Here is a 26503-nt window from a genome sequence, read left to right on the forward strand (position 1 = left end):
GCATACCAGAGCCATCACTCTGACCGCAACAGCATATGAATACTGCTGCTGTCAATCTGGGGATTCCCTCTCGTGTTGGCAGTTACATTGAAAGGAAGATGAAACTATTTTTTAGCCACGTGGGTATGAATGGCTGGGCTTTTTGCAACCAGATCTGAATATACCTTACTCTGAGATAAAACTGATGAAATTATTATTATTAAATTTTTAGCTGGGGATTGAAATCCTGCAAACACCTTTTACATTATTATGTTGAATTTTAACATAATAATGTCTTTGTTTGTATGCCATCATGTGTTTGCATGCCACAACAATCATGTTCAAACCGCACCTAACCGCTATTTTGTACTACTGGATCTCCAACCACATTCGTTGTCTCTGTACTTGTAGGCCTATTCTGCACAGTGACAATAAAGTTGATTCTGAATCTGAATCTGAATCAGTTTAAACCAAGATTTACTAACCCTAGATTAACCCTAAACAAGGATTAATTGAATCCATGTTGGTGCAACACTGCCTGAATGTGTTAAATTATTTCTTGAGGGGAACTACAACTTCTCTCTGCCCCTCCCCATACTGCGCTGTCCAGTTTACTTTCTTTTCAGGAATCATAGGATGACTTCGAGTAACGACCCTATCCCGTATTTCTACACTGCACCATTCCGACAATCAGCACTCGACATGTCCTGGGTGAAATACATTTTGTTTTTCACGGTGAGTAGCCGTAATTCACTCGACCACACAATATTTCCTCCATGGTTTTCACTTCAGTCCTGGTCATTTGAGGTAGCAGGCTAGCAGCTGTCCTATTTTAGAAACAGCATCATCTTTTAACAGGTTTTGTTTAAGCAATTGTTGTATGTAATGTAACCTTATGTAGTGAGTTAAGTTGTGAGATAAGCTAAAGCACAATTGCATTGTTTTAAACGTATACTTGTGTCTAGTAACAACGATTCCATAATATGAGCCTGCAATTTTACTTTCAGTTTCGTTTACCCATAGATGGTCATTAGTAGCAGTTGGAAGTGTTGTTCAGAAGCCACATAGCTACATTTACGTGGTTCTTGCATGAATACGTTTGACAATTTTATGCATCGCATTGTAATCCTGCGTTGTATGGCAAAACCATGCACATGTTAGGGAATGCACTGCAACGTTGCCACATCCTCCTCTAGGGGAATTATGTGTATCTCGCCAATCTGAGTGACGTTATGAACAAGCATTTGTTTATAGGTGGCTGGTGCTGCACTCGCTTGCGATCCACAGACCCAATACCATAGAGAAGATGGCCAGTGTTGCAAAAAATGTCCTCCAGGTAGGCTGCAGAACATGTTTAGACTAGTCTATTATCTCTCTCTCTCTCTCTCTCTCTCTCTCTCTCTCTCTCTCTCTCTCTCTCTCTCTCTCTCTCTCTCTCTCTCTCTCTCTCTCTCACACACTTCCATCTCTATAAGGTATTGAAGACTTTGTAGTGAATTGCCAGGAACCTTAACCCTATAGCCCTACTTTGTACAATAGGAACCAGGATGTCGGAGACTAACAATTGCCTGGATCCCCTGTGCAAGCCATGTGCTGTGGATGAGTATCAGATGGGCTACACAGTGGAAAAACATTGTGAACTTCAAACGTACTGTGACCCCAGTAAGTCTGCATCATACTCCACTCCGTGTATTCGAAATGCACCAGGGTTAATAGCTTCTACGCATAGCATCATCACCTGTCTGTTGCGATCTTTCCTCCTCACAGATAAAAACATGGTCTACGATGAACCTTCGACAAAGGAGAAGCTAAGCATGTGCAGGTGTCGTGACGGGTTTCACTGCTCCTCCAAAGCGTGCATTAACTGTGTGGCCCACTCCCACTGTGCAGCCGGACAGAGGGTCAAAGACAAAGGTATAATGAGCTGCAGTGTGACGCGTATTGAAACAGAAAGAGAAACACTTTGCTGATTTGGGTTGTTGTGTGTTTGCTGTGATCTATTTTGATTTGGTGGGGACTTTTCCGCAGGGAACCATTCTCTTGACACAGTGTGTCAAGATTGTCCACCCAATACATATTCTGCTGGGGAGCCTAAAGACAGTGACTGCCATGATTGGACTGTGTAAGTAATACGCCAAACCAATGGGGAGTGTGAGGAAGTCTTTAATAACGTTAGAATGGTACCTTAGCTGTAATGCTGTAACTGTAGTGCCTTAGCTGTAGCACTGTTACTATGTAACAGTGCTACAGCTACTGTAGCTGTAGTACTGTAGCTATAGAATCTTAACTATATATATATATATATATATATATATATATATTTAAATCAGCTCGTTTGTCTCTTTGTGTCTATAATTCCCAAAGATTCTAACAAAAATAAGGGATTATTAAAGGAATTGTTTTTGTTGAAAATCAATATTAATGCTTCAACATTTCAACAGTTGTGAACTTGGAGCTGAAGAAAAACCTGGTTCAACCACATCTGACACAACCTGTGGTGAGTAGGGTATAGGTGTTCTCCTTTTTTTCTTTAACACTTGCACTGCCACCTAGCTTTTTGTGCATCAGTAGATGCGGTTTCCTTGCAGCACCAGTAGGGTAGGCGTCATTGCGCTTCAGTGATCAAAAGTGTCTTCCAGTGTGGTTTCTGCAGGAGTGACGGTGTTCCACTAAGGTGTTGAAAACTGTTCACACCATCAATGGCCGTTAGTCATATTGACACGCTTGTTGGTAGTTACTCTAATCTGTGATATTTATAGACTATTTCAACATGCCAAATTGTAGCGAGTACATACAGACACAGATGTATTTCAGTTAACAGCAAACCAATGACAACAATGACATAAATGCATCTCCTGGTAAACTTTACACAGGGGAAAAATAAATTGTAATTTAAAATATTAAACAGCGGCTGAAAAGTAATCAAAGTGCCCCCAAAGACATTTATGTCTATGATTTTTCATGTATGATTTAATTCCAAATGGTTTGTACATGTGAGGGATATGATACTTATGTATTTGTTCTCTTGCCAGGGCCAACACATCGTTACCACGTCTTATGGATAGTCCCAATCCTCTGCATTTGTCTTTTGCTTGCATTCTTATACTGGAAAAGAGGTAAATTATAATAATCTTAGTTTAAACTGCTGGATTCCTAAATTAGTATGGCTTGACTAATGTCTTCTCAAACTTGTGTTTTTTCTTTTGTGTGCCAGGTAATGAAGATAAACAGGTAAAGAAGATGTCATTTATGTGGCCTTACAACTCTACTATTGCATCTGTGAATTATTTTAGCAGTGCAATTGACACCAACTCACCATAGGTTAAAGTATTCAGAACATTTTTACAGCATTATTACGTGTTGTTTTCCACAGCAGCCTTTTGAAGGACTCGGCCCTACAGACGCACCCGTGACCATTCATCCTGAAGTAGCCATATCGTTACCAGAAGAGAACGACTACGTGCTGGGCCATCCTCAGCCACCTATGAGCGCCATCGGCACCCCCCCCAGTGACAACGGGAGAGTCGTAGTACAGGAAAGGGGGAAAGGTCCTGTCGTCCCACAACAAGAATCCCATAATCCCTCGTTGCTTATCAGTCCTTTTGACTAACTTCAACCATGTTATTAAAGTAAAGCTGCTTTAACATTAACTATCTTCTTCCAACATGGTATTGCTAAGTTTAGTGCTTCAGCACTATTAACAATAGCGTTGAAACATTGCTACGTTGCTTCTGGAGTATTGTACTTCTATACACTTAAATTAGTAGGTGATAGATATTGTAAATATATAACATGTTATAGACTGAGATTGTTAATTGTGTGGTAGATTTTGTACATACTTTTTTTTTGTATGTCATTACGTTCTTGCAGTTGGAATAATACGATTGTTAATATTTTCTGAACAGGAGAAAACGCGACCATGTCATGACTATGTATTGCCTTAAGGGGGTACTAGTGATCTGCTAAAGGGTTTTGGAAGTACCCTTGAGCGTGAGGGAATCGTTACTTGATTCACTTGAGTAGCCTTTAAGCAACTCTCGCTGGATCTGGTGCAGCGAGAGTTGCAATACAATATGTTAAAGGTCAAAGTTGGTTAAAGAAAACCTGTGTTCTCAGGTTTGTTGTAATGTGAGTATTTATTAATTAAATTAATGAATGATTACAAGGTGACAAATGCTCGATTAAGACAGTGGTGTGTGCATGTGTGTAGATTGATTATGCTTAGGGGGATCAGTACAAGACAATCTGATTGATTGTTAATGGAAGTTTAGACCATGGCGGAGGGTTTAACGATGAAATAGGCTCTTGTGAGAATGGTACAGGAATATCCCATTCCCAGGTCTAAATTTCATGTATAATATTTATTGTATATAGGTTGAATTTTCTTATTAGAAATGTCTGTATATAATGTCTGTAAATATTTGCTTTACTGTGTTTGATTTTAGTAACAAGTTCGTCTGATTATAAGCAGCCACGCCGAGTCAGTATAGCATGTAGCCTAAATGTATTTATATCTGATATCTTGTGTCTGAATTGATCGACATTAAAAAATACACGGTGTATACATAATAAAATGGAAAACCAAAGCGATGTGTTACAGATTATTGATTTTAAACTAACGTAATATCTTGTTTGATAATATCATCGGAGTTGGTAGGTTTGGTAGTTATAGTGCAATAAAAAATTGGTGGATCATTCGCCGTAGCCTATTCTAAATTATTTATAAACACTTTAACTAGGCCGATAGGACACATACGGAACAGGACAATTGTGTTTTGTTAACATTTTATTAAAGCAAAAATAATTCTTCATTATAAGACATTGAGGATATAATTTACAGATTGGCATTTGAAAAAATACAACTACATATCAACATGGGATGGTTCCTCTTTGGTCCCCATAAACACTATGAAGGGAAAAACAAAAGTTTCCCAACAGTGAAGTGTAAAACTTTAAAGTGCATCAATGCGGGGGAAAGTCTCTGAATTGGGTTTCAACTATGGGTTACAATCTCCCAGGATTGGAATACATCTGCGGGATGTAAAACCCGTTCCTCGCGGCCCAGTCCACCCAGAGAAGGCCCACATCTGCCCCATGGAACCGGTGCGTGGTGTCCACGGGCTTCTTCACTGTTTCACAAGTGGCCGTTTCTGCCAGGGACCAGATCTTAGGTTTTTGGCAGGCGATAATGTCTTTCCTCTCCAGAGGAGCGGATGTCTGCTCCGTACCACTATCACCTTTGTTCACAAGTGCGACCTCGTTGTCTTTACGCGTCGGGTCGGCTTTCTGTTGAACATCTGAATTATCGTGCAGAGAGCTCGAACTGCAGTACACGTGTCCGGCTTCCTCGTTCGCGTCCTCGTCCACAGATCGGACGCCTCTCTCCTCCTGGTCCTCCAGACGACATGTCCGTAGAGGGCCCTCGTCTCCATCACTATCTCCATCGTGCTCTTCGTCCTCCTCCTCCTCCTCCTCCTCCTCGTCTGACTTTCCTTTAGAGGCCCAACTCACTCGGTTCTCCTTCTTCAGCCTTCGTCTCGCGTTGGCAAACCACGTGGACACCTGCGTAAGGCTCATCTTGGTGATGATTGCCAGCATGATCTTCTCGCCCTTGGTGGGATAGGGGTTCTTCAGGTGCTCGTTGAGCCAGGCCTTCAGCGCGCTGGTGCTCTCCCGGGTGGCCACCTTGGCGATCCTGCTGGGGTCCTCGGTGGGCCCCGGTCGGTAGGGGGAGTAGAAGGGCCCCCCTCGGGCCAGGAGTGCGTGGTGATACGGGGAAGCTGCCTTCAGATCGAACGCAGCGTTCTGAGGGAAGAAGGAAGGACGATAGGTTAGGACCAGAAGGTTTACACCTTACGCGTATGCGTAATTGCGCACGTTGACGGAAATCCGACAAACTGACATGAATGTGAGGGGAAAAGACACTTTCCTGCACTTTTTCATTTTTAATAATAAATAAATAATAAGATGTTCCTTATAATATGTTTTTTTGAACTTACCATGTGAGCAATGTGTCTATGGTGAGGGTAGGGAATGAAGTTGTATCCTTGTAGTCCCGAATATGAGAGTGGAACCCTGGCCGACATCGCTCCCAGCGAGTGGGGTGATGGCTGTAAGCCTGACGGGCATCCCAAGAACGGTATCTGGTATCCAGTTGACATGTTAATGTTTCTTTCCAAAAAATTGACAAATCCAGGTTGGGCGGGCATGTTTGCGTCCCAGCGTCTCGTGTGAGTGCCAATGTAACTTCCCAGGCCGTTTATATACACATGGCGGCCTGTTTGGGGGCGGGGCCAGTCCCAGGGACTCAGAGGTGCGCTCAACACAGAGAGTCAGCTTTCACTCAAGGCAAATCCCATCAAAGACTCTGTCCGTTGTTCCTTTTAACGTTACCCTTAAGAGGCGAAATGTGGGCTTTTTTTTATTATCTCAAAGCAACTAACGAATATAATATTCACACTTCTCCTACAATTTATAACTCATGTTTAAGGAATGTTTTTTTTGTTGTGTCGTTATACCTTATTACATAGACCTCTAAAAAACAAATTTTAACTTTCTTTTCATCTACGTTTCTGTAAGAGGAAAGTGTTGAACATTTTTGGCTCCCTGCTAGATAGTCAATTCATGAATAGGCCTGTTGATTTGGATGTCTGACACTTACGGATTTAGGGGCTATAACATTACCTAAATGTAGTTAACAACATCATGTCAATCTCTGATGTCTGTGGCTCAGTATCTGACACTTCGGCCATAGTATTGCACGCGGATCTCTGCAGTTGCATGTCAATTGAATTACCCTCACGATTTTAGCTGCTTCAATGAAGGATAATAAACTATGCAAAGCGCCGATATATTTATTTTTTGCCACATCCTTCTGCTGGATCTTTTTTATTTATATTTGATCTTTTAAGTCTAATTTCAACACAAACCAATAGGCCAATGTATTCATTTATTCATAATTTCCTTAACGACTTAACTGTCCCCCAGCCTCCCACCCCCCCCCCCAACCCCGAGTGTCCAAATAAATTAAAAGCAGGCCTAAAGCAAAAAATAATAATAAAACATCAATGCGTATAGGCTAATTCCATGCGTTTGAATGCAAAACATGTTAAAAATGGATTTAACACATAAATGATTTGCCGCGGGCGAATACCTTTTTATTTGCCAACATATCAATAAAACAACAACAAACTGTCCTTCACAAGGTCGGATGGTTTTGTTTTCACTCAAGCATTCCGCTTGAATAGTCCTAATTAAATATAGTTAAGTGAAACAGGTGTCGACTAATGTATATGATAATGCGTATGATAATGCGTATGATAATAGTGAGATAACAGATGCTAATGTGGGGAGGTCAGGAGATTGTTAAAGATAGCCGGGGAACACTGCGGTTGTCCTGCCACCAGCCCCTTTCATGTGCTCTGATAGAGCTTGTTTACAGCGTCCGGGGCGCTGTTTCCTTCACTGTAAGCCTGCATTTAGAGCATATCGGCCAATAGGGCAATATTTCACTCTGACTAATAGAAGTTCAGATGTAGGAGTACAATTATGCAGTGCCAATATAGCTTAGATCATATAACGTACTTTTACACTTTGTTTTTAAGTGCTTGTCTTGCTCATTTTCGATGTTTCAATTATTTGTTGTAATTTTAAAACTTTATTTCACAAAGGGGTTGAACATTAAATGTACTTTTTATTTGTTATTGTACTTTCTTTCGGTCTCTCGGTTTCTCGCCTTCAATGTTAGATTGGACGTTTCTTGCAAATATATATACATATGTATATAACAAAATATATACCCACATATATATCTATATGTATATATATATAAATATATAGACACATATATATACATATATAATCAAACAAATATATAAATATATATTATATATATAATAATAATTAATACAAACCGGGATGACAACACACAAAACATAAGGTAAAAATTAGAGAGAGAGAGAGAGAGAGAGAGAGAGAGAGAGAGAGAGAGAGAGAGAGCGAGCTCGGGTGCGGGCATTCGTGCAGGAGGGGGGGGTAGAGAAACCATGCTGGGGGGGGGGGAGAGTTTGTGCAAAGTGAGAAAGATAAAATATTAAAAGTGGCACATGGGTGAAGACGGCATGTGAAGATGTGGGGGGTTTTCACCGGGCCTTGAGGCTTCACTGGGGCTCCGACGGAGGAGGAGGAAGCAGAGAGCGGCGGATTAGAGCATCAGTCCCATCTCTCCAGCGTCAACAGCTCAGGGCCCGCTCAGGGGGCCTTTGTTGCGCTTGTGGACGTGTCTTTCTCCGGGTCTTCCTCTGTGCGCGAGCACCACACACAGCTCCACAATGCATTGGGGGGGGGGGGGGGGGTTAAGGCCAGGCAGGTTGAGCCATGTGTGTGTCGTGTTTGCTCTTAGGATGTCGCTCGTTTACAGAGGAGAAGAACAGTGGACCAAATGGGAAAGATGAGAAGCCTTTTTTTGTGGTGTGTGTGTGTGTGTGTGTGTGTGTGTGTGTGTGTGTGTGTGTGTGTGTGTGTGTGTGTGTGTGTGTGTGTAGAGGGGAGGGTGCGGACTGAAGGGGAGATCTCCCACACCCACCCCACCCCCCCCGGCGGTGTCTTGATGATCGGGACATATCCGAGGACCAGTTTTATCCGTGCTCCAACGACTCATCCATCATTTACATGCGACTGTCGGGCCGCTGGTCGTTAGCAACATTGACAACACGGTTATCAAACGGTATCAGTGTCGTTGAAGGGGTTTGATCGAAAGCCCCCCCCCCCCCCCCTTACCATCCCCCTGCTTGGGAGAAATTCTTGGGAGGACAGGACAAGGGAGCTAATGAGTTTGTTGCTACAATGAGCTTTAGGTGTGACCTCAATTATAGGCCATCACCTACCTGTGAGCCGACAAAGGGGGCATGTCATTAGAATAGCTCCAGGCTAGGTGTGAAAGACTCAACAAAAGCACTGCAGAGAATCCACAGTCTTCCAACACCTTTTACATGTTAGTTTATTTTTACTTGGCATATACTGGTTGCTCTATTCTGGCCATTGTTTTGCAATTGTTGAGCCTTGCCTTAGATATGCATTGAATATTTAAGCCCAACCCTTTAAAAAAAGTATTTGACCCAACAAACAACAACACTAAAGTGCTAAAGTAAATGAAGGAATTGAAACTAGTGCAAGTTGAAGATTATCTAACTTTACTTTGAGCTTTAGTACTCCTAATGTAGTAAACCTCATTGTAATACTTTGGTCATGATATGTCGAGTAGACAATACTTTTGTTTGACCTCAGTCAGACCTTTTTTTTTCCATTTAATTTACAGATACTATATACCACTATACTAGCCTTGTACTTTACAGATACTATATCTACCTATATATACCTATACTTTACAGATACTATATCTACCAATATCTACTCTACCTTGTACCTTACAGATTCTTGATATACCTTTATTTACATATACTATACCTTGAACTTTACAGATACATTCACACTTTATTTACCTATACTTTATGTTGTATTTTAGAGATACGCTATATACGTATACTTTTCATTACTTTACAGATACTTTATAGACCTATCATTTACCTACCAGCAAAACTAAATCCTAACATAAGCCAGTGCTTGATAACTCTGGCAGAAGGAGGAGCTCGGTGTGAAAACGATCACTCCACCACAATACTGTATCGTGATGGGTTATACAGTTAGGTTAGCTAAACCCTGACCCTGCCCCCCTGCCCCCTCCCATTCTCCACCTTAATGGGATTCTCCTGAGATGCAGACAAAAATGGAGAAAGATGCATAGGCAGAGCGGGGAATGTTATCAAGATCCGACTAACCAACCTGTTTGCAATCTGTCCCTCCCTCCTCCTCCCCCCTTCTCCTCCTCCTCCCCCACCCCTCTCCCCTCCACCCCTTTGTCCTTTGTCACGACACTCTTATCAGGATCACTCTATCATTCTTTGAAAAGTGGTTAGCAGCAGCGCTCAAACCGCTTGCAAATGTGAGCATGTCTTTGTTTACAGCTCTGCCAGCGGTCCGCCTCCCCCCCACACCTCCCCCCTGGGTGCGTCGCGATTGATTGACGGCCCACCGCTGGGTGAGTGACAGGCGGCGTTCGTTAGCCGAGTGACGGGCCGAGGCGACAGCTGGGTCTGCTGCTGCTGCTGCCACGTTGGACTCTACATACAACCCCTTCGCACACAAACACACGCACAATGAAGAAACACAAACGGAATCTACTGAGACACACACACACACACACCCAAAATCAACACATCCACACACACAAAACTCAAAACTCAAATCAACAAACATACCAACGGAAGCAGGGCCCTGGATGAATCAGGGTATGGACTGGACAGCTGGGCCTTGGGCCAGAGGACAATTTGTCTCTACATAGAGTAGAGCTTCATGCAGGAGAGAGAGAGAGATCGTTCCTCTAGATATGGTAGAGCTTCATGCAGGAGAGAGATCGTTCTTCTACATAGAGTAGAGCTTCATGCAGGAGAAAGAGATCGTTCCTCTAGATACGGTAGAGCTTCATGTAGGAGAGAGATCGTTCCTCTACATGGAGTAGAGCTTAACGCAGGAGAGAGATCATTCCTCTAGACACGGTAGAGCTTCATGGAGGAGACAGATCATTCCTCTACGTACAGTAGAGAGATTGTTCCTCTATATACAGTGGAGCTTCATGCAGGAGAGAGATTGTTCCTCTAGATACTGTAGAGTTTCATGGAGGAGAGAGATCGTTCCTCCTCATATGTTGGAGCTTCAAGCAGGTCTTCTCTCTCCTCCATGTCTCAGTATGAAATAATGAGACCGATGGCTGCATGTAAACAAAGGAAACAGTTGTTCTGATGCAGATGAGGACACAGTTCTGATGAAGATAGACATCTGTACAGCAAATTGAAACCATATGGAAAGGAAATAACTGTTTTGCATTAGCAAATCGACTGAATCGTTTGAATAAGAACAATTCAGCCAACGCAATTATTCCTACGTTTATTCAGTTTTTCTCAGAAAAATCATCTACTGTGAATTGCATCAGCAAGGAACTTTATGCATGCATTATTTTCTCTCCATAGCCTCACAAACGGAGCTAATGATGTTATTGGGCATCTGTGACATGACATCTACATTTTGGCCTATTTGTGAAACAATGGCTACAAGGAAGCCGGGGACATGGGCTCTGTGTTTGCAACTCAAAATAACAATGCAGAGCGGCCACTGGTGGGAGGCTGTGGTCACATGGAAATGAGCAACCAAGCGACAATGTAGCTCCTAATCTCTTCAGAGAGAGGAATCAGTTACACAGCAGTATGCACCCCTCAATGCTTTTCATTAGACCAGCCACTCCACCGCCCTGGCGCACACACACACACACACACACACACACACACACACACACACACACACGCACGTATGCACACACACACACACATACACACACACACTCCTCATACACATACCAGAGGTACAAGGTACCCCCCCCCCCCCCCCCCAAGCCCAACAGAAGGGGTTGAAATAAGTGGGCCAGAGGGAGGTGTGGGGCTGGGGTGAGGAGCTAGGCCTCAAAGCATAGGATTAGAGTTAATGTGCCCTCCCTGGGTTCTAATCTCTTCAGAGGGGGACTTTGTTGGAGGGCTTGAGGGCAGTCAGATAAGTATCTATTACAGAAACCTCATCTTATCCCCGATAGTCCCCCAACCTCCTCCTTCAAAATGAACCACAAAAACACTTGCCTCTGTTCCCCTCGTCTTCTGATATCTGAGGATAAAACACTTGCCACTCTTCCTCTAGGTCGTCTGATATCTACGTGTAAAACACTTGTCTCTCTTACTCTATGTCTTCTGATATCCACGTTTAAAACACTTGTCTCTCTTCCTCTATGGTTTCTGATATCTAAGTGTATAACACTTGCCTCTGTTCCCTTCGGTCTTCTGATATCTAAGACCCAATAGCAAGTGCTGACCTTTTCAACTAATCAGGTATTAAGGTCTAAAGCCGTATGGAGAGTTGCAGGGCCCATATTGACTCCATCTGTGGCCAAAACACTCAGCTGCTTGAAGTGACATCAAAGGCTTGAAAAGGAGAAAACTCAAGTAAAAGAGAAAATAAAGAAATTTACATTATTATTTAGGACATTCAATTTTTAATCAGCATAGTCAAATGATCATGAAGTCCCTCCGTATTGTGTTGTTGATGTTCACAAAAATATTATTATGGTACAGCTCCTCAGATGAACACATACAGCATGTGCTCACTATTCATTCACAAACATTCCTCTATTAATAAAAATCCGTGACATATTATCATCCCGCGGGACAAAAAACAAACTAGCTTTCCTTCAGAAAATGCAAATGATGCACTAAAGAGTGCAGGGTGAAGGCAAGTCGTTTCAATACATTTTGCAACCAAGGAAACTAATACATAAATACAACAAGTGCAAAAGTCTGAAGGTATCAACATGAAATACTGGCTAAACTGATAAACCGAGCGTAACGCCTGAGACGACAACAGTCCTGTAACGTTAAGGTTCTAACATAGCTTTGGGATTACCTCTGGAATGTTCCCTTGGCTCAGAATCGGTTTGTGGGTGTGAAAGGGAGATTCAGATAAGCTTATAATGTGCTCTTTACCTGCTTGTCAGATTTGTTCACTTGGGACACAGAGGCTTCTGACACACAGGGAGAGACTCCTATCCCAGCCTAGCATTTTTGAAAAAACTAAATGAAAGGTAAATGTTCAAACGTTCAACAAGTACCAGTCAGACCACAGTGACAATCTTTTAGCTAGCACGAATGTGTTGATCATCTTAAGCAAGGCACTGACTTGATCAACTTCTATTTCTTTTGAAATCCTTCAAAATGAACCATTTGCATGAGGAGTTTGCTTGCACGCATGCAAGCAAACTGTGTGTGTGTGTGTGCGTGTGCGTGTGTGTGTGTGTGTGTGTGTGTTTGTGTGAAACCTGTATATTCATTTATATTTATCTTTGCATTGTAAATCAATTAAACCTCTCATTTGGCATAAATGCAATCTAAGCAAAGCACTTCATTAGTCCCTCGTTGATATTAACTCCTATGATGTAACACACTTAGACAAGGTGTTTTTGTGTGAGTTAAAGAGCGAGAGATAAAGCAAGATATAGGGATTTGGAGGGAGGGAGGGAGAGAGAGAGAGCGAGAGCGAGAGCAAGAGAGAGGGAGCGAGAAGGAGAGAGAGAGAGAGAGAAAGACAGCAATAGAAAGGGCACGAGAAAGAGAGAGAGACAGCAAGAGAGAGGGAGCAAGGAGGAGAGAGTGAAAGAGAGACAGCAAGAGAGAGCGAGCGAGAAGGAGAGAGCGAGAGCAGGAGAGGGAGAGGGAGAGAGAGTCATAGTTCATGTGGCAATTAACCATGCGTCAAGTATGTGAGCTGAGATGGGTGTTTGGAGGAGCTCTCTTTACTACAGTCTCTGGTGTGTTCATCGGGAGAACTTCCTGGGCCTGTAGGTGGGCAGCAGCGGCTGTTGGGGGGTGGACCGTTCCTCCTCTATGGGCGCCAGCTCCTCCGCAGAGCCCCACTTCTTTTTGGACAGGAAGAGAGACGGCAGCTTCCTGTTGCGGCTTCGCTCCCTGGCCTGGGCCGCTTGGAGCTCTGACGAGACACAGAGTATGTTGGGTATTAAGGCTGCTGTGTATTAATACCATAGAATCACAACCAAAAAGCTCATTATTGGCAGGTATTACGTTGGCCATTTATTCATGTATTTTGTCTGTTTTCAGTTTTTTTGAAAACATATAAAAAATTATATCTGAATTAAATAAAAGTGCAAGGGGGGGATTTTTGCCAGAAGAAGCTTACACAGAAAACCCTTGGTAAGACTCAAACCAAAAACTCTTAATCCGTAAAACATTTGGGGTTTACGTACCATTCAAGGTACGGGGATACAAACTACAATTAGCTCCAACATCCTTCACTAATTGGACTTTACTTTCACACAAGAGTAATTGAATGATGGGGCATCTAAATGGAAATCAAAGCTTACGTGTTTCGCTCTCCTCTTCTGGCTCCTCAGGATCCCGTTCCGTCAGGTACTGGCTGGCAAGATGGCCGCTGTAGTCCCTGAGGTTCTTCTTCGCCCCTGCAACCCGGAAAAGACCGGACGGATCATGTGGTCAGTCGGAGCGCTTTCTCTAAGCACTTTTCGTAGGTTTTGAGAAGTGGGAGATGAACGTCACTCGGGTTCCATCTCCTGCTTACCGTATGTCTGGACGAGCAGCTCAACCATGTGCTGATGGCCGTGCAGCGCCGCTATGTGTAGAGGTGTGTACCCCTGGAAGGAATGAAGGAAAGAAGGAAGGAAGCAAGGAGAAAGCACAGCGAGTGAGTCAAACGGAAACACATTTGCCGTGTCGCATAAATGATGTATTCACCTCAAGAATCAAATTATATCCAGTGTTAATTTTTTACTTTATTATTTATTGTATACCGCTCATATTGTATCCCACTAATGTTATAATAATAACACCATCTTCAACATATTGATCATTATTTCTTTTTACTTTTTTAATATATTTTGCATTGTTTAAATGCGCCATGCCTTTGGCGTATTTATCTACCAACACATTTCTGTTGTCATTGTGTACATATGCGTGAGGCATGTGCGCTTTCGAGAGTTAACGTTGGTTGAAAACGGCCATCACACTCAACGTCCTTTGTTTATTTATGTCAGTTGAAAAGCAACAAATGTTGTTTCACCTCAACCATAACAACTTATCCCTGCAGCTGATCCCAGCCAGTGTTGGGTACCCAGCCCTGGGACATCCTACCCTGGGAGGGACACCCTGCCTTGGGCCCCTTTAAAGGTTCAAATGGTCTGTGATGTCCGCAGCTAAACATGCTGTACTCTGTAGAGATTTCAGGAGACAAAACGTTGGAAAAACGCTGGAAAGGTTTAACACCTACCCCCTAGATTTTCCCATGGCCAACAGACATCCAAGGAAAACACCGGGGAGGAAAAAAATATACAAATTAGAGAAAGGTTATGACAACACACGATAATGATACAAACATAATTGGTTGGTAATTCAGTGAAATGGGGACGTTCTAGAGCTGGGCCCGCTGGCCCGTACAGACAGTGTTTTGGGGAAACAATTAATGTGACATAACATGATTTATTAGCCGTGTGGTAGTTTTAGGAGCGGCAACACGTGTTGGTGTAATACATTTTCACAGCTGGATCTTCACACACTCTCTCTCACACACACACACACACACGCACACACAGTTTAGGAACAGTAATTACATCACTTGACAACTCTCGCCCCCTCCGACCACAGCACACAGGGGCTCTGCTTCAACCCACTACTATGTCCACATTTAACTACTTACGTACCACACCACTTCCTGTCTTAAGCGCCGTGATTAAAAAAACGAAAGGGCACCCACTCACGTGCTGAAAGAAAAGAGAAAGGAAGGAAAAGAGGGTGAGTGAGGGGCTGCAAAGGACACACACAAAAGTGAATTCCAATGTTGTGTTTCTTCTTATCACAGGGCTAAACTCACCGATTTGGTGTTGACGTCAGCGCCAGCCTTAACCACCAGTGTGGCCATGTCCTCTTTCCCATGCTTTGCTGCCCAGTGCAAAGCCGTCTAAAAGCAACAGAGAGAAAGGAGAGCGGGTGTTACCATGTTATTAGATCACGTTCATTGCTATAACCACGTTATAATCAAGTCATCGTGGGCTCATGTGTGATAACTAAACTATCCCTCATTACAAGCCACACTGCTCCTCACAGCACTTTGTTAAGACCTCAAATGACATTAAAAAAACACGGCAGACCGTATCCCTAGCCTAGCATGCTACCGCGTTGCAATGCTACGGCGTCATCCGCGGTAATTGCCTCAACCTCATTACTGCGCTAACAAGTTTGTGCGCGAGGTGGGCGGCGCGGGTTAGCCGTCCCTCGTCGAGCTGATTGAGGGGCAGAGAGCCAGCTGTGCACAGAAGGGAGCGCATAGGAGGGGACGTAGTGATGGAGAGAGGGAGAGAGAGGTAGAGAGAGAGAGAGAGAGAGAGAGAGAGAGAGATGGTTTCCTGCCACCTAACAGAGCCTAATTACAAAACAACACAGCCCTGTGCCCACAGTCGGGGGTCCCAGCAGCCTGTCACGGTAGCGGAGGGGGGAGGGAAGATTGATGATGTTGGTGTGACCCCGTGGAGACTAGACCCACCCAGGAATCACAGCACTACTGTCAACACACACACACACACCTCAGAGACACCAGCAAATGTCCAAATAAACACACACACACATACATTTATACGCAGATTGATGCCTGCACCTAAATGACACACGTGCATACGCACACAAACACGTATAACAACACACTTGCGTGAATACACACACACACACAGACAAACACATCAGAGGTCCTTCAGACCACATCAACCCTGTTCACCTGCCAGGTGTTTATGTGGAGACTGTGGTGGTCAATGGCTCTGGCCATGTAAGGATGTTCCTACAAACTCCTCCTGGCGTCGCCATGACGCTCGTACAAACTCCTACCAGCCTTGTCAGGGCGTTCCTAACTTCTCCTACTGGCCTTTCTAAAAGCCTGCAACAGGTGAAAGCATGTTGCAGTCGAACAATTGTACAGAAAATGTACAGCATCAAACGGTAGAAATGGTCGGAATTACACAACTCAGGCCCTATAACCATGGCTCAGTCCAGATATTGTATTTGACTTGATTTTTTGTGTTATCTATGTGGAAGCAGAAGTTGGAAGCAAAACAATAACTACGCCAGCATTTGAGGGTGAGGGTCCCAGATCAGCATTAGAGATTCATGGTCTCAGACCAGCAGTACAGGGTTAGGGTCTCAGACCAGCAGTACAGGTCTAGGGTCTCAGACCAGCAGCACGAGGTTATGGCCACAGACCATCAGTAGCTCATATTGGATCACATGGCGTCTTAGGGAGAGTGAGGGATCCAGTGAGATACACCTCCTTCAGTGTGGGTGACAAATTGTGATCGACGGCGTCTGGTTGGAGAAGCTCCATAGCTCCCCCCCTCTCCATACCTCCCGCCATAGCCCCAAGACAGACGTGCGCGGCAGCCCGCCGGCTTGACGGGCAGCCCGCCGGCTCTCCCAGTGGGTGCGGGTGATGGACGACAAGGCCAAACAGGATGTAGTGTCATCCCCCCCTTCCTGCCCCCACCAATGACAAGCAGGGTGGCTAGTCCACACCCCCACCGCAAGTATGAGGAGCAGGGGTCTTCTCTTAGACCAGGCACGACAGACGCGTCGACAGCTCAGGGACCACAAAGGGTCGCAGCGACAGACCAGGGGAGCGACAGCAACGAGTGATGGACGGATGATGTACTTACAAACTGTAGTGCACAAGAGTGAGAGGAAGTCCGTCACCGCAGGGGCCAGGGGAGCCACGTCACAGGAACAACACCGGGGAAGACAGGAAGAGAGAGGAAGAGAGAGCGGGAGGGATGGAGGACAAGATCGTGAGGCTATGAGTGATTAGCGCGAGGAAGTACAGTTGTTGTGGTTCCAATTGAACGGGTTCCCCTTAAAGCGCAGCCCCTCAAGTCGTTGGCTACGCTAAAAAGCTTGTATCATTTACTCTGGCTTGAGCTTTTTAGGCAATTTGATTTTAAACAGTAAGCGTCTCCAATGACTAAGCTTGTGTGTTATCATGGGTAAGCAACAAGGTCCTTAACGATAGGTAATATCTTCAGGCCGCCCGAAGGCAATACATTCCCCCACCTGGCACTTCTGTCCAGTATCATCACTTCTGGTACGTAAGAAACAGTAACCGGCTGACCTAACATAAGTATTTATTGACTCCTGGCTTCAAAAAGAAACACATTGGACACCAATGACTTGTGGCCTGAGCCGCTCTCTGATGAACCCCATTCAACACCTCCTGAACAGGGAAAAGCCGAAGGGCTGAAGAAGGAACATCAAAGGGTCCCGCAAGGGTCTTAGCACCTTCCCGAGGACACAGCACGACATTGTTCTACAATTAATCCCAGCCTGCTCTATTACTTTCAGATTATCTTTAAGTGGGTGAAGTCTTTGTGGCACATTAAGACTCTGCTTAATCCCCTGCCCCCCCCCCCCCTTCCCCCCCCCCACCTCCCCCCCCCTGCACTTCAATGGCGGTGGGCATGCTATCTTGTCCGGGTGGGGATGGCAGAGGGGCTTAGGGCTTCTCTTAGAAGGTGGTCTGTCCTTGGCCATAGGACGGTGGGAGAACTTTGAGCCTAGGGGAGGGACAACAAACATGAGCTCAAATCTCTTAGGCTCACAGGGAGACAAATAAAAGGGATTTGGGTTGTCAGGGGGCCGCAGGAGCTAAAAAGCTATCTTTCATAATCCTTTTGATAGTGGACCTTTGAAATGCATGATCTGGATGTTTCAACACAGGCCCCTCGGAATACAATTAAAGGGGGTGGAAATCTCAATGGAATGAGCTTGTGAAGTTTATGCAAGCTAAAACTGCCAGGAAAGGATTTCTTCTTCTTTTTTCGCAATCGCGTTGACAATGCATGAAGAAGAAACCGTTCTGCCGCATGCTCCGCTCGGCGCTACGGCGGCGGGGTCGCCCACGGCGGGGATGTTTGTGTGAGCGTTTTGATTTCCCCCAGATCTCAAGAGGCGGTGTGTGATGGCAGGGCTACGGGACCAACGGTGCGGGAGTCGCCCGTAAACTTACCCCCTGGGGAACAGGACCATGGAAACACGCAGCAGTCAGGAGAAACACATGAGGAGGAAGCAAATGGGATGTCAGATCGGCGGATCAACAGGTTTACACGTGCAATCCATTTGCAGTGTGACTTTTTTAATAGTTGTCCTCATGAAATAACTTATGTGCAGCAGGTCAGGTACTTACAGAGGTGAAGTCCTGATGCGCCCATCCCAAATAAACAAAAAATAAAAAACACCAAAGCCATTTATTAGAGGGATGGCCAGCTAAAGCCTCATTACATTACATTTCCATTGCCACCATGACTTATTAATCGGCAGACAGCCATTGAGAGGCAGAGTGTGTTCTAAGTGTGTGTGCTACCTTCTTGTTGGCCAGAGAGGGGTCCTGCTGCAGCAGTTGAGACAGATCGGGCACACGTGCACTTGCGGCCGAGTAGATCCAGTCCTTCTCTATGGGGTCCAGCTACCACACGCACACCACACACACACACACACACAGTGGAAAATACTTATTAGCACAGGACAGACTTATGTATGTATGCCTACACACACATTTACACACACACGCGCTCTTGTGGTTGTCCACTTCCTGCTCTGTTTTCACTGATAGCTCAAACTTTGTTCTATCAGTGATGTTTGGCTCAACGGAGCCGGCCTCAGCTAACTGTCGCAGAGGTGGGATACGCCCCAGGTCAGAGCTGCTCATGGTTTTAGATTATACTTTTGGGGTTTTTGGTATTGTAAAATAGTGATAGTATTTCCTAGTTTCAGTCTTACTATGACAGAGGGAGCTTAGATATGGTGATTGACTTAAAGATGTGTTCTTCTTCTAGATCTATTAAAAACATCAAGCCCTGCTCGATGACATAGATTGTAACTGGATCACCAGCACAAGTAACACGGGCACTGGGTTGTGCCTGGCTGCCCTGGGATGTTCATGGAGAGAAAGGGAGAGAAAGAGAGAGAAAGGGAGGGAAAGGGAGAGAAAGGGAGAGAGCACTCACAGCGATGGAGGTCGGGCCCAGGCTCTCTGCGTCCTGCTCCGAGTCGTACTGAACAGAACAAGAAGACCATTGGACCACCATGTTAAGAGTTAGAAAGAGTAACCTACACAGAACCTTTCTCTTACACATGTATTTCACAGACACACACACACACACACACACACACACACACACACACACACAAGAAAGACAGACAGATCGATTTATGGTTGATTTATGTGAGGGTCACGGGGGGAAAGCAGGTGTTTTTTCTTGTTTTTTCTGCCCCATTTTCTGAAGGAGGCCCTCGATTGCAAATTGTTCTCAGATCATACTGGGACATGAAGCCAAAACACTGGGGGCTTTCATGTATTCTGCTTCAACTGTCACTCATCACTGTGTGAAACTGGAACATGCTAAAAATAGTATTACCACGTGTTCCCCCACACTTTGCCGGGAACATAATACAGGCCGCAAAAGAAAATGAAAGATCACAGGTCATGACAATTATGAGAACTGCCCTCTTTGTCGCATTTTTCTTTTATATAAGCAGTAGTAATCACTGAATCAACATAATGGTAAGATTAGATGCAGACACACATTCAAATGAGCTCAACAGGATAGTTAGTGTGAGCCGGTGAAACTTCAGTGGAAAGGGCTTGGATGTCTTCAATGGGCTATTTATTTTATCACACACCTAATGGCTGAATCAAATAATATAAAAAATATTCCTACAATGTCTCTCCATTAGACAAGGAAGGAATGCGGAATATTTTTGTATTTTACATATTTATAAAATAGTACCTTATGCAACATGCTTTGCACAACGAAAATTTATGATTTAATGTTTCATATGAAATTACCTTTTACCACAGATTTAATTCATCTTTCAGGAACGCCATTGAACACTTTATATTTTATTGTACAGTGTAATAATCCTTGATAAATAATAATTTTGAATGTTAAACTTCAATACAATTATGTTCCTCCTGTCTACCTATTTTGGACCTAAGCTATTCATTGTGCACCCTACATACAAAGCCTGATGGTTACATTTAAAGATTAACCCCACACACTTCGTCTGATTGTGTGATTATGGCCCACATTCACATACTCACATATGTTATCTGTGTGTTGTCCGAGGCATCCACCAAAGCCCCTTTTTTTTCAATTCTGGGCTGACTACCTATTGTTTTAATGGGTACAAATCATTATTATCTTTCTAATGAGCTTCAACATACTCCTGCTTAACATAATAACAGAGGACTTGATTTAAATGCAGATTGCCCCAACCCCATTTTGTGTCACCCCTCCCACTTAAACTGAGCGCATTGGTTTCAAATCCAGCCAATTTACTTAGCACCACCTGGTGGTGGATGCAGGGCACTCGGATGAGTAAAACGTAACGCTATAAATGACTCTTCTCGTATCTACCATTACATCTATAACATCTTCCTGACACCTGCAAGGAATAACCAGCTGAATTATATCAACATACAATTTCGGTTGCATTATCACAACATTAAGACTGTATTTCATACACAATTTATTTTTCTGAACATTTGAAATGGGAGTAGTCTCAGGTAGGCCATCTATATTAATTTTAGCACATGTCTAATGTTTTTTCTAATAAAAGAACATCTGAATAATAAATTAATTTAGACTACTTGTGTATTTTAGCCAGCCTTACAGATTTTGAGATTCACAGATTGTTGGATTGGTGATGGTTTCCACACTAAGCTTGTGTCACTCAAAGACAACCAGACACTCCCACCCTCATGCTCATGTGCTTGTCTTGATCAGTGCATGAAGAGATAATGTTTTCTTTAGTGTTGGTCACAATTTCTCTTTTGCATGGACACTTAGCAACGATACAATGTGTTAATCTTACATTAAAAAGCTGCATGTAATGATTCAGCTCATCACATGAACAATGTGAAAAGCTGTTCTGTAGGGACTACTTTAGCTGGATTATTTATCATTCAACCAATGCCCATTGTGGATTTTGTCCATTGTGGAGTATGAAATGCTCCCGCCTTTTATGTAAAGTCGACATCAGCCCTTGTTGTCGAGAGGTCATGAACTATCTATGTGTACGGATCAACTTGAGGTCAACCTGGCTAAAATAATACCGTATTCCCGGCCGGTCACGTGGACTGAGGTCAGCGCTCCACTATTGCCCCACATGTCAGCGACGACACCGCCGTACTGAAATAAACGCTGAGTCATGACTAGAGAAGAGAGCACGGATGCTGGGAAAAACCAACACAGGGTCCTTGTTTAGAAACAGAAAACCCCTTTCACAAGGACAGTGAACGCGCGTACAGAGCAGCTCTATAGTAGTCTAGGTTCCTCTTTACAACCATCATACAGAGTGTACTTTTTATTTACAAATGAAGGCAGACTGAACGCACAAATCCTTCTTTTTTGTTGAGTTGACAACAAAACTGGAATGAAAAGTTCATCGTACCGATCGGGTTACTTTCCATAAAAGGAATGAACATAGATCTTATGACATACTGGAACCATCCAATCAATACAATAAAGCAATCATCAACAGACAGTCAAACATTGATTCTGTAACACGTACCTCAAGTGACGACGGCAGGTCCGCACATTCACTCGGCCCCCCGGGCTCCGGACCCCAGGAGGACGGCCCCCGACCGGACCCCCTGTCCTCACCCTCCGGGGGGAGCTGCTCTGCGGAGATCTCCTGCAGGGGCCTCTTGGCAGGAACAGGTGAGTAGGCCCCCTGCGCCGGGGCCTCCCATCGGGCCGTGGCCGGCGTCCTGGCCGGGCTGCCGGTCCCGCCCACGCCACCGGGCGTCTCTCGGGGCCGGCCGTCCCGCTCCACCAGCATCTGTCGGTACTTCCTCCGGAGCACCAGGATGTTCTCGCCCTGCCGGAGGGAGAGCAGCGTCACCACGAGGAGAACCATGGGGGGGGGGGGGGGGGGATTGGTGACTGGCATCGATTGACTGGGTCCAGCGACTGGTGTGGGACTGCAGCAGATACGATTTGAAAAAACGTGAAAGACAGGGCCTTAAAGGGGTTTTTAGGAAACATCCCAACCAACATTGGGCTCATACTAGCAAACAGATGTAACCCTTTATTTGAGCCATTGTATACAGCTGCTTTATATACTTTGTTTGTAGCAACCTTAAGATATGTAACAGAATAGAAAGGAAAAGTATCTGTTGTTGGAAATATGCCTCTGTGGTTGAATATGATTTCAGAATTGAAAGCTTCAGAGCGCATGTGTGTATAAAAAGAAGAGATAAACAATACTCCCTACTTACATTCTCAGACTTCACAACAGCTATTCTGTCCATGATGAGCTTGAATTCCTCCCTGTATTTAGCTAGAAGGAAAAGAAAAGTTGTTATGAGAACTGCCAATGTAGGCCCATTTATCACACAGAATGTTAGTCGTAACATTTTAAAGTGACAGGTAAAAGGAGTCCTTGTTTTAGGCCAACGTCTAATGTATATAGGAAAGATTGACAGATAATCACAAATCAAAGACTTGGTGGGTAACAGCTGCTCCATGCCCTGTTGATGAGCCTAAATATTTATCAACCCCTCTGTAGTAACAGCTTAAAGCCTTCCCAGATGTTGATGCCACCAATCTGTGCTTCCCTGGCCTGTTTTACAAATACCACGCTGTGATGCTGTGTTTTTACATCTGGAGGCATTAGGCCTGTAGGCCAGAGGAGGTCCATTTTAACATGCAAATGAGGAACCAAAGGCAAAGAAAAACAGGGGAGATGCCTGGAGTTGCATAAACTGAGAATAATGCTGCTAAAATAGGCCATGGGGGAATGAAAGGGTATATTTTTACCATAATAGGCAGAAGACGGAGAAATTGCATAATGGCATCTCAAAGGCACACTCACAAGTCTCTCTGATGGTTATCAAATACACTATGTTTGGTTTACTGATAGACCACTGTCTCCTCAGGGGAAGAGGGAATATAAAGACTAGTCTAGTCTTCAATAATATATGAAGGACTACTGTCTTGAATAGGTACAATTACATTACTCTGCAATGCATGCATAAAGACTACACTAGCCTTTAACGCCTGTATAAGGACTACACTAGTGCATACAAACACTACACCCCACCAGCCTTTGTAAGCCTAGTATGCATGTATTCAGTCTTTAATACATGAAGCCATAACGAGGCTGGTCCTGAATGACGTGAAGGAGTGGTCCGAGCAGATAGGCGGACCACATGGGGTACAAATTCCAGGACCATTGAAGTGTTTCCGTTTCCCCCCAAACGCTGAGTGGAAAGAACTTTCTTAGTGGGACGGTTCCACAGTCAACATTCTCAATTCCGAACAACAGGAAATCCACAGGAAGTAGGCACTTGTGTCTATCTCAACAACAGGATTCCTGGCTCCCTCAGCTCCTCTGTCCAGTGTGAGTATCACTGTATGACTACTGATTACTGATTATCTAGGGGAATAAGAAAAACATCAGTTAAATCAATACCCCCCCCCCCCCACCTCTCTATCTCACACACACACACACACACACACACACACACACACACACACACACACACACACACTCTCTATCACAAACTCAGACACCCACACCCCCACCCCCTCCGTTAAAGATCACGGAGGGAAGAGTGTCTTATCCCAGAAGGTTTGCAGCACATGGCTGTGACAGACTTTGGGCATGGAAGAGGCATTTATGTAATTGAACAGCCGTGTCAGATGGCACACTGTGAAAGCAGCTTTCTAAACCTCTGTCAACAACTGCAGTGCTGAACAAGCATCTGGGGATTAGAAACTAACAACTGCAATAAAGGTCACTTTAGAAAATGATTTGGGAGGAGGTTTTGATTTGGTAGCCTACTGTAGCCCTTTTCCCATACATAATATTCACCCATCATTACGTGGGATGAAACGAGGATCTGGATATGACCATGATCTGAACATAGTCAGGATCTGCAGAAAGCCATGATAGTGAAGAGGTTGTGCAGCTGCAGTGACTCCTTGTGAAGTCCCATTGAGCCCCAACCGGCCGCAAAGAGGAAATGACTGCTGCTGCACACTTTTCCCTCCTTTTCATGAAAACCAGATGCGTGTGCTTTTTTTCAGGAACAATGAAGGACTGAACCTCGCTCTATAAGTTCTATATGTTTTTCAACGTGCATAACAGGAGTGTTAGGACGTCCACCCAGTGACCCAGTGAGCTATAATAATAACAGTTACTCCGTCAGGGGGCGACGGCTGACGTCATCCATCGCTAGCGACCAGATTAATATATCTTGATGTCGACATTTTACGGGAAAATTTTAATAAATCGATGAGGTTAGGTTGTATTTATTTGCTACTTACCACGTAATTGTAAATCTGTATGACCGATATAAGGCTTATATGTCTTCAATATATCAGCATTTTTTACTTTGCCTGAATCGCCGCCGGTTGAGTAGAAATAATCCAACAACGACTCTTCTGTCACATCGCCCATCTCAGCGTGTTGGTTTCAAGGTTTACAACCGCTAAAATAACGCGTATTAGTCGTTTACTCAAGACATAACGCCAACCCCTCGGCTAATTTGGGAGGAAAACCCCGTTGCATATGTCCAGCTTTACTCCACCCATGTACTGTAGCAGATGGACCCCCGCTGGTTCCCTTAACCATTTCGTCGTCGGTGGGAGTCACCTCCTCTTCACTCTCAGAACACACATTGTTGAATTTAACACATTGACTAAACTGATCAACTCATAATTATGTTGATTGGAGATAAGATATCGCTGGCAAGAAGTGCCTATTTTACCGTATATTTTTGACGAGTTTGGTCAAAATGTAGCAGGACGCTATACTGTTGTTAAGTGACCAGAATAATCGACAGGACTCCTTGTATTAAAGCCTCTGGTTTCAACCAGAGGGCTGGGTCTGATTTATCGCAGGCCTCCATCGCCCACTGTCAGATTAATTGTGTCAAAGCGTTGTGAATATTAAATGTGTTAGAATTACATTTTAATCCCCGTACATTGCATTAGCAGATAGGCCATAACCTCTCACCGAATGAACGCCCCTTTCCATTTAATTAAGATGTCTGCAGGTAATTTCAATTGATGTTTTCCCTAGCCCTAAAAAAACAATATTGAAATAACAGTAAGCTTCTTATCAACTGATACAATTATTGAGGTGAGGATTTTATCTGCCACATGAAAAATGGGACCTTATGCTCTCACAATTTCTGAAACAACACAACTTTCCTGCGGATTTGATCCCCTAAACATATGTCTAGCTTATGGGGTATGAATCTATGTCAGACAGCAGCTGGTAATACATTAACCCTGTAGTGGTGCTGCCGATACAGAGCATAAGTAATGCAATACAGAATACATTTGAATTCTAGGAAACTCTAAGAGCATATTTGGTGTGTGCAATTTTGGTGTGTGTGTGTGTGTGTGTGTGTGTGTGTGTGTGTGTGTGTGTGTGTGTGTGTGTGTGTGTGTGTGTGTGTGTGTGTGTGTGTGTGTATGAAATAATTGCACATTTGTTAAATTTCCATTGCGAAGGATCGCAGAGTCGCTCACCAGCTTCCGCAAAAGTCTCAAAACTCACCTGTTCAGAGTTCACCTCGACTTTGCATAGAAACCAATGCACAGCCACCATTGAATGTTGTACGTCCTGGCACTTGTACATTGCACTTATTCAAGGTACTTAATTGTGTAGCATCTACAGTAGCTGCTATCATTGCTTTACACGGGGAATGGGTTAGCCTAGCGATTGTAATACTTGCACTTGGTTCTATGAACATCTTTACTGTACCGACAGCGATATATTGTTTCACTTCTTATGAC

General features: G+C 44.1%; 2 protein-coding genes across 2 annotated transcripts; one reads left to right on the forward strand and one right to left on the reverse strand.

Moving 5' to 3' along the window:
- Nucleotides 1-584: 584 nt before the first annotated feature.
- Nucleotides 585-4553, forward strand: cd40 (CD40 molecule, TNF receptor superfamily member 5). The gene is made up of 9 exons (XM_079742060.1): nt 585-714; nt 1234-1315; nt 1519-1641; nt 1747-1893; nt 2008-2101; nt 2421-2476; nt 3012-3095; nt 3194-3210; nt 3353-4553. The coding sequence occupies exons 1-9, from the start codon at nt 616-618 to the stop codon at nt 3587-3589; spliced, it is 939 nt and encodes a 312-aa protein (XP_079598186.1). The 5' UTR covers nt 585-615; the 3' UTR covers nt 3590-4553.
- A 7628-nt stretch (nt 4554-12181) lies between these two features.
- On the reverse strand, nt 12182-25206 carry LOC307079841 (uncharacterized protein). The gene is made up of 11 exons (XM_079742349.1): nt 25025-25206; nt 22972-23033; nt 22263-22571; nt 19694-19741; nt 19010-19152; nt 16110-16128; nt 15529-15615; nt 15416-15418; nt 14224-14296; nt 14009-14104; nt 12182-13617 (listed from the first exon to the last, which is right to left on the reverse strand). Exons 1-11 carry the CDS (start codon nt 25155-25157, stop codon nt 13445-13447), a joined length of 1146 nt encoding a protein of 381 aa, XP_079598475.1. The 5' UTR covers nt 25158-25206; the 3' UTR covers nt 12182-13444.
- Between the last annotated feature and the right edge of the window lie 1297 nt (nt 25207-26503).

This window comes from Pollachius pollachius (genome assembly GCF_949987615.1).
Source record: "Pollachius pollachius genome assembly, chromosome: 8".
Taxonomy (NCBI): domain Eukaryota; kingdom Metazoa; phylum Chordata; class Actinopteri; order Gadiformes; family Gadidae; genus Pollachius; species Pollachius pollachius.

Excerpts from the sequence above, each read along its gene's own strand:
- cd40 (XM_079742060.1), top strand. The coding sequence starts at position 616 with ATGACTTCGAGTAACGACCCTATCCCGTATTTCTACACTGCACCATTC. Across the intron at positions 715-1,233 it reads AATACATTTTGTTTTTCACG|GTGGCTGGTGCTGCACTCGC; the intron begins GTGAGTAGCCGT and ends ATTTGTTTATAG. Across the intron at positions 1,642-1,746 it reads TCAAACGTACTGTGACCCCA|ATAAAAACATGGTCTACGAT; the intron begins GTAAGTCTGCAT and ends TCCTCCTCACAG.
- LOC307079841 (XM_079742349.1), bottom strand. The coding sequence starts at position 25,157 with ATGGGCGATGTGACAGAAGAGTCGTTGTTGGATTATTTCTACTCAACC. Across the intron at positions 23,034-25,024 it reads TACAGATTTACAATTACGTG|CTAAATACAGGGAGGAATTC; the intron begins GTAAGTAGCAAA and ends TTTTCCTTCTAG. Across the intron at positions 22,572-22,971 it reads CTGTTGTGAAGTCTGAGAAT|GGCGAGAACATCCTGGTGCT; the intron begins GTAAGTAGGGAG and ends TCCCTCCGGCAG.